Raw genomic sequence first — 8,797 nt, forward strand, 5'->3', positions numbered from 1 at the left:
AAAATAATAATAATAATAATAATAATAATAATAATAATAAGATAAATAAATAATAATAATAATAATGATAATAAAGATACTAAAAATAATAATAACAACAACAATAATAATAATAATAATAATAATAACCGAAATAATAATAATAATAATAATAGTAATAACAAAGATAAATAAATAAAATAATAATAATAATAATAGTAATAATAAAGGTAAACATACTAATAATAATAATAATTAAGAATAATGTCAATAATAATGAAAATAATAAATAATAATAATAATAAACAAAACAAAAGTAATAATAATAATAAATAAGATAATAGTAATAATAGTAATAAAAATACTAATGATAATAAAAAATAATAAAAATAATAATGAAAATAATAATAATAATAATAATAATAATAATAATAATAAAGTACTATTAATAATACTAATAATAATAATAATACAGAAAATAATAATAATAATAATAATAATAATAATAATAATAATAATAAAAATAACAAGATTAGTGAAGATTAATAATAATAAGAATAAATAATAATAATACTAATAATAATAAAATAATAATAATAATAATAGTAATACATATGTTGGGCCTGGGTAAAAATGGGGTGTCTACACAGTTCAGTTACAGGAGCATGGTACCGTAGCTATACAGATTAGATTACTATGTTTAGATTTGTTCTAACCACCCCACAAGGGGTTGGGAGATGGATAGTCGATGGGGCTTTCAGTGTAGAGTTGTAAACGTCCACCTAGTAGTCCGGACCAGGGTATGGAGGACCCATCGTACTTACAAATATTTTTGACTCAACAGTGGTCGGCCAGCCATTGTCGGGTCTCGCCTTCAGGTTGCACAACCTGTCATGGGGGGTAATACATGACATGAGCTAGCTATACATCCTTGGTAAATTTTTAGTATTATAAGCTATACCAAATAGTTTTTGAACAGTATGATTTATTAGAAATATGAAAGTATATGTTTATGCAGTTATTAAATGATTAATGTTTTCTGGTATGCGAAATGTACTATGTATCTATATTAGCATTAAATATTCATGTTGTCACACAGTTGTATTTAGTTTATTTCCCCTTACTGAGAGGTGTCTCACCCCTAGCATTAAATAATTTTTCAGGAAACCCAGAAAGACCGGCGGATCGAGGCCTTCGTTGAGATAGTGCGGTACTACCCTACTAGGAGGGTAAGATTAAACTAGGATCAGGAGATTTTGATGTGGGATCCTAGAGATACCTTTTGTATTTTTGGGCGATTGTATATAAACACCGTGTTTTTGGATTATAGTTGACTCTGGTATTATGTATTTTGTGGTTATGAGAATGATGATTTACATTTACTGTTGCTTAAATTCTACTGTGTATGACAGGTGTCCCCATTACCCATGGGTTCGGGTTGACTTTATTATTAAATATGTTTTATTATATGATAAGATAAGTAGGTCGTTATAGGCAGAATCCTCCTCAGTTAATTTGCTTTTAGTACCTCGTGAACTAATATGCAAGGACTCATTATTAGAGACAATAGTATCTAACATACATAAATTGTTAACCAAAGATCCAGTTGCAACCATATTTGAATTTTGAAAAAGACAAAATTTATTATTTCTGAAAGAACAAGAATAACCAAATTTATCCAATATAGAAATTGAAACCAAATTCCATCTAAAATACGGTACCATATATGTCTCTTCCAAATCCAAAATACAATCGCATTTAAATAACAATCTACATGTCCCGATTGCCTTAACCTCAACTTTATTGTCGTCACCTACGTAGATGAATCTTTTAGTATCAATTGGCTTTCGACTTTTTAGGCAGCCCTGCATTGACACACGTATGTGAGTAGTAGCACTTGAATTTACCCCCCATGTATGTAAAGGTATTATAGTCAAATTAACTTCAGAACAAACTAAATTTAGAAGTGTACCCGCCAAGCGGTATAATCGAGACAGTCCCTCTTGAGGAAGATGCTAAGTGAGTACTTTCTGTTTTCTCTCGCTTAATCCTTTCCTCGTTTTGCACACAATGAGCAATGAGCTCATTCAAAGTCCACTATCCTTCTGAGTGTTATAACTCACGGTGAATTGAATGTATTGTGTAGGAAGGGAAATCAAAACTAACTGCACGAGCAAGTCATCAAACAACTCTAACTTAAGTGCCTTTAGTTTTAAAGCGATGTTAGACATTTCCATAATGTATTCCCGATATTACCTTTTCCTTTATGCCTTATTGGAACAAGACTAGCTAAAAGGTTGCTTGTTTCAGCATTTTCGTTTTTTGTAAAATGTTTCTGTAGTTCCACAATGAATACCTTAGCATCATCCTCATTGGACATTGAGCCCCTGAATGCTTCTGGATCAGAGTGTTTCATGATCATTAGGCTCATGCGATTAGGACGCTCCCACCTCTCCAAGTCCCTCTTCATATAAGAGGTACTTGTATCTGCAAGGGCTGGAGGTCGTTCTCTCCATAGCGCAACATCCAGATCCATACAGCTTAGAACAATCATGACGTTCTCCTTCCAATTCTTAAAGTTGGAGCCGTTAAGCATCGGAATGGAATTTATGTTGGTAGAAATCATAATAGCAGATGCAGTAACTAAATGCAGAACAAAACCAAACAACATGCTCAGTCATAGTATACTAGTCATATTATATTCCTATACCTACAATAAGTCCTATCAAAGAACAAGCCTTTCTTTGGACCGACTTATTATTCACATGGATAACCTAATAATTGTAACGTATTTATCACTGCAAGTCTGCAAGTTGTTTGGCCTAGCAATGACCTTCCTTTGGGCTGATCATTACTCACACAAACAACATACATATGTCCCTAATGTTTCAATATAAATGCATCTACATAATAGAGGTTACTTGTAGGAACCTGAACCAAGAAAATAAAAAAAAATAAAAAAATAAAAAGAAAAGAAAGGAAACAGTTTGGTACAAAGACCAAACCATCAACGATTTGAGGAATCTTAGAAAAAAAAAATAGTTGACGATTTTGTGTGAGCACGGTTTGGTATGAGACCAAATCGTTGACGGTTTCAAACTACCGAGAGCCTTTATGTTAGAACATGGGAAAATTTGGTTTGGTAAGTCACCAAACCGTCGACAGTTTCATGCGGGCTAGCAGCCTATAAATAAGTGAGTAGCTTATTTTTTTTCTTAGAAAAAATTATCTCTCTCTTAGGGTTTTAGTGTTCTCTCTCTCTATCTTCACTCTCTCATGTTTCTTCCTCTCTAAAGCCCCCCCGAGTCCTCGCTCACTCTCCGATCGCCTTTATCCCTCCTCTCGGCTTGCCGGCTCCCCTCTCCTCGACGAGTTAAAGGAAAAGCTAGGGTTTCCTCTGAGCATTGTAGGTAAATTTTTAGTTATTTTGGATATGAACCGATTAAACGGGAGTATTTGGATATAGAAATATTATATATGATTTTCTGAATGAATCAAACATATGAAAATGATGATTTTGTTTATTATATACGTATTGGGGAAAACGAAAATGAGTAGGGTAACCATCTCCTTTTTCCTGTAAAACCTATATTATGAGTTAAATAAAATTATGGAGATGGTTATACCCTTGTTTTCAGCAAAAATATATTTTCCTCAGGCAATTAGTATATTATGATATATTACTTAAATCGTGTGGCATAAGAATGACTATTATTGCATAATTAAATTTTTTGGTTTTTATATATTATACAATGAAAGATATGGTTTTATACTGATCTCAGGAAATGTTGAGAATGATGTGGATTTATGACATGACGGTTTTATACCGAGTTATGATATGATGGTTTTCTACCGATTTATGAATATGATAGGTTTTATACTAATTTGGGAATATGACGGTTTTATTTCGAATTGTAAATATGAGATCATGTTATTGTTTTATTTTATAAATTGCATTAAATGGTTTAAGAACCCAATGGACTAGATATGTAAAGGAAGCTCAGTACCGTAGCTAGTGGAAATTGTTAGTGTAGCCACACTGTTGTGAAAGTGTAGGCAGTAGATAGTCAATTTGGCTAGAGAAGAGTAGAGTACCCTCCTGGAGTCCGGACCAGGTTGTGGTAGGCAAATTAGACTTACAGACGAGTATGTTGACTTAGCTTGGTGGTAGGCCAGCCATGGCTAAGTCCAGTCTTCGGACCGCACAACCCAATCATGGGGGTTTATACATGATGTTATATGATTGTCCAGTCTGGGAGTTTCTTCAATGCATATATGTAGATTTATGTAAAAAGGGCTATTTATTGAGCCAGAGTATGCTTTGAGAAGAAATGTATGTATTTTCAAATATATAGGTGTGAGTATAGTTTTATATGCTATCTCATTTAAAGTTAATTAATGGATGTATTTTGCTTATACTAAAACTCATGTCAACCACACATTGATGATAATCTATTATGTCTTACTGAGAAGTGTCTCACCCCAATAATTGTATCACATTTAAGGAAATACAGGGAGTCGAGCTTAGCGAGCTTTGGGAGGGGGCTTAGATACTATAGCTTAGAGTAAGTACTTGTGAGACACTAATATGTATATAGATATTTTTTTGTATATCTTGGGCTGTAATATTGTTTTTGGGGAGATACTTATGTAAATGAGAAGGTTTAGAACTCTGGAATAGTTTTTTGAGGTTTGATGTATTTCCGATGCATATTTTAAATTGAGTTATGGACAGGTGTACCCGGTACCCCACTTTGGGTTCAAGTCGCTATAATGATGGTATCAGAGATATATGTATGGAGGATAGCACTCTAGGCCCCACCGGGTTTGGGGCGCTACAGTTGTGGTATCAGAGCTTGTATTTATATTATTATTATTTTTATTTTTTATTTCTTTTAGGGTCGCTGCATTACTTTGGCAACTTATTACTTCAATATACTTATACTGAAACACTAGACATACACAAATTACCTTAGAAAGATTTTTTTTTTTTTTTTATAGGCGCTAAAGTCTAAAGTCCCTCTTTTATTTTTATTTTTTTCCCCCAAGTGGTAGTCCCTGAAGAATTTCCTTTTTTTTTTTTTTCTGTTTTGATGGAATTACTCCAAATCAATTCCATACCTTTAAAATCTCAAATTAGGGCTGGAAAAATATGATTTAAAGCATGACGAATAAAATTCCTTTAACCCTAAAACATGTTGATCTATAAAATCATGTAACAACACATTAAATCTAAGTTTTCTTTAAACTCTATTATGCAAAACCTAGATTTAGTTTTTAATACAATCAATATCATTCCTAGATTAGATCATGCACAATTTCTTAATCAATAACATGATTATGTTCTGATACCACTTGTTAGAAATAACTTTAATCCATAAAATCTAATAACCCAAGATCATCATATTGTTTAATTAAGAAAACTAAACGCGAAATAAATACCTGGATTCATAGATGTGTCTGATTTGATTGATTGTCCAACAGCCTTTAGCGAAGAGTTTTGATCTTCCATAGTCAAATCCTTAAGTGTCTCACTTGTATTATTCTCTTTAGATGGGAAAATAAAGAACGTGAAACTGTTTCTAATTTGACTTAAGGACCATAACCCTATTAGGTTTTTCTTATATACTAGATTATTTTAGAAGTCCATCAGTCCTAAATTAACTTAGTACTGGGTTTCTACACATTGCAAAGCTCATACCCAATAGATGTTAAAATAGCCCTATGACACCCCGATTTTCATACCATTTTTTCAATAAATAATAAATATTAAATCAATAATACTCAAACATCGACCACGTCAACACTCTGATACCATTTAAATATAACCCGACCTGAAGTGCGATACCGGGTAATCAGTCAAACTTATAACCAACCCTATCAGTGGAAGTCAATATATACAAATCATCTAGAATACGAATAACTAGAGTACTAAACATCCATATATACATACACGTCTAACACATTCTCAAAAATCAACCATAAATTCTAGGGGAAATCATCCATCCCTAGCTCAAAACACTCACCCTATCTATCAGGGTACCATCTCCCCTCTATCTCAGAGCTCTATCACCTAGTCTTTCTCGGTTTCCTGGAATATTTAGATATTTGGGTGAGACATATCTCAGTAAGACGGAATAAATTATTTATAGTGTGTGGCAATATGAGTTTCATTATATCATAATATATATCCATTTCAGTGATAATGCCATCTGAGAAAATATACCATTTAAACTCATAATCATATAGATATAAAACACAAGCTTTTATAAGCTTTATTTCCATTTTTCAACTTATTCACATGCAACCCATATTTAACAGTGAAAATTTCTGAGGATAGGGGAGATTACACGCTCATACATGTAGCTCTCCTCTGCTTTGATATCGTTTGTAACCCTGCCCGATTAACTCTGGTAAGGCTTCAACTGATACTTATCAAGGAACTTACCTTACTCAGTAAACCCTCGGGTGGAGAGTTTTACTTCGCCTTATTTATTTATGTTATTAAACTCACACTCTTTCTTTTCTCTTTTATTTTCAGTTCATCATCTAGCACATGAGTGTCCTCGATAACCAATACAACTACGTCTGTAACTCATGGCTACCCTGAGGATGTTCTCTTTACGCCATGCTTCCCCCTATGGTCGAGGTTGTGCGGCCCGAAGGCTGGATCTAAACCGTGGTTGGCCTACCCGGTTAGATCAAAATAAGAAATCCATCCATGTGTATGTAGTACAATTGACCTACCATAACCCTGGTCCGGACCCAAGGGGCAAAACTACCCTTCTTACTAGCTCAATCGACTACCAACACCACACTCACCATGAGACCGTGTGGTTGCACTAACATCTCATTAGCAACGGTATCATGCTCTATATCAACAACCGTCCATTAAGGTTCTCATTTCCACATTTCATCACTCACATTTCGCATTCACATTTCAGTACTCTTATTGCAGCATTCACATTGCAATATTCACATTTTCATATTCTCATTTCAGTATTCACGTTGCAGTATTCTCATTGCAATATTCACATTTCCAGTATTCACAATGCGGAATTCTCATTGCAATTTTCACATTTCCAATATTCACATTTCAATATTCACATTGCAGAATTCTCATTGTAATTTTCACATTTCCAGTATTCACATTTCAACACACATTACAGTATTCATATTTTCATATTCACATTCCAGTATTCACATTTCAATATTCACATTTTCAGTATTCATATCTCATCTCATAATGGTACATATCACATTTCATGTATTTCAACATTTCTCAATAAAACAGTTCTATATTCCACTTTTCAACATTTTCCATGTTTCCAATCTCATATTATCCTAGTTCAGTATATAAAACATAACTGGTTTCCATTATCTTCATTTCTGCATAAAGCCTTTCAATAAATATATATCATAGGCTTATTATTCTCAGTGCAAAACACACACCCAATTTCAAATACATTTACAGAATAAATTATATGCCACACAATTTTATCTGATATTCGTATCATAATAATTTTAGGAAAAATATCATACTCACATTTTCACGTATCAATTCAACCCATAAATTTTTAAAATACTGCTATAATTTATTCCCCTTACCTGACTTAGTGAGAGGCTCGTAAACACCCAAATCCTACGCCCATGGCGTCCAAAACTCGAAACCCTAAAAATCAAAATTTTCCCAAATTAATCAACTCATATCCCAGAACAATTCTCATTTAACACTTCCTAGGTTCCGAATACTCTAAATAGCCCATAAAATCCTAAAATAACTTACTTACCTTGATTTTGAGATGGTGCCCCGAAACTCCAAATTGAAAATCTGCTCCGACTAAGTTGTAGAGAATCTCCTCATGAATCCCATAGGAGTTCCCGATCGTTAATCTAGGCTATAACAAAGCCGAAATCGAAGAGAGAGAGAGAGAGAGAGAGAGAGAGAAAGAGAGGGAAAACTATAGGTTAGAGAGAGAGAGAGCGAGAGGAGAGAGAAATCACACACTGAAAATGAGGGTTTCGCTATTTATAAGCCGACGTTCGTCGACGAACCTAAAATTCCCTGAAATTTCCTGACTCTCAGTATCTTCTCGTCAACGAAACACGTGTACTTCGTCAACGAGACCCATAAGGACATTCGTTGATAAAGACTTTGGGTTCGTCGATGAATCCCTATTGATCCCCCCTTTTCCTTTTCCCTTCTCTTTCATTTCTTTTCTTTTATTACTTTCATCAATTTAATTTTCTGGGTCCCTACAAGCCCAGTAACATAATTGCTTTTAAATATGTGAGCCCACAATAGGAAATTAAAATTTCCTAACAAAATGAGCTCTTTTCATATTGGTAGATTACTCCACCCATTTTTGACATATGAGTTTCGTTCATATTGACATATGAGCTCCATTTAAAGAATTTACATATGTGAATTACTTGTCTCAGAAAGATGAAATATATTCATGAAAATTGTATGGATAATTAGTTTTAAGTGATTGGTAAATTCTATTCAGCCACAACAAAAGGAAACCTCAATTTATATTTGCATGACATAGCCCACTCAATTCATGGCCTATTTTGATTCAACTGCTAGCTTAGTAATAATCTATTTTGAATTTTTTATTTTTCATGTAGCGTAATAATTATTCAATTTAATTATGATGAAGATGATGATTTGTAAGTACTCCTAAGCTTGAAAATAATTTCAAGGCCTAGGAATGACGAGTATTTGATATGGACAAAAAATACTCACTTGGGAAGACCAAGAGTGTAGCGTCTTGAACTTGGTGGGGCCCAAAGTGCTATTTCCTACACATACATC

The 8,797-nt window shown here is 33.4% G+C and overlaps 1 protein-coding gene across 1 annotated transcript; it reads right to left on the reverse strand.

The window, feature by feature from the left end:
* Positions 1-2,191: 2,191 nt before the first annotated feature.
* LOC131153939 (uncharacterized) lies at positions 2,192-5,491 on the reverse strand. The gene is made up of 2 exons (XM_058106385.1): positions 5,422-5,491; positions 2,192-2,622 (listed from the first exon to the last, which is right to left on the reverse strand). Exons 1-2 carry the CDS (start codon positions 5,489-5,491, stop codon positions 2,192-2,194), a joined length of 501 nt encoding a protein of 166 aa, XP_057962368.1.
* Positions 5,492-8,797: the final 3,306 nt, after the last annotated feature.

This window comes from Malania oleifera, chromosome 4 (assembly GCF_029873635.1).
Source record: "Malania oleifera isolate guangnan ecotype guangnan chromosome 4, ASM2987363v1, whole genome shotgun sequence".
Classification (NCBI taxonomy): domain Eukaryota; kingdom Viridiplantae; phylum Streptophyta; class Magnoliopsida; order Santalales; family Ximeniaceae; genus Malania; species Malania oleifera.

Coding starts and splice junctions, on each gene's coding strand:
- LOC131153939 (XM_058106385.1), bottom strand. CDS start 5,491: ATGGAAGATCAAAACTCTTCGCTAAAGGCTGTTGGACAATCAATCAAA. Junction 2,623..5,421: donor AGACACATCTATGAATCCAG/GTATTTATTTCG, acceptor TTCTGCATTTAG/TTACTGCATCTGCTATTATG.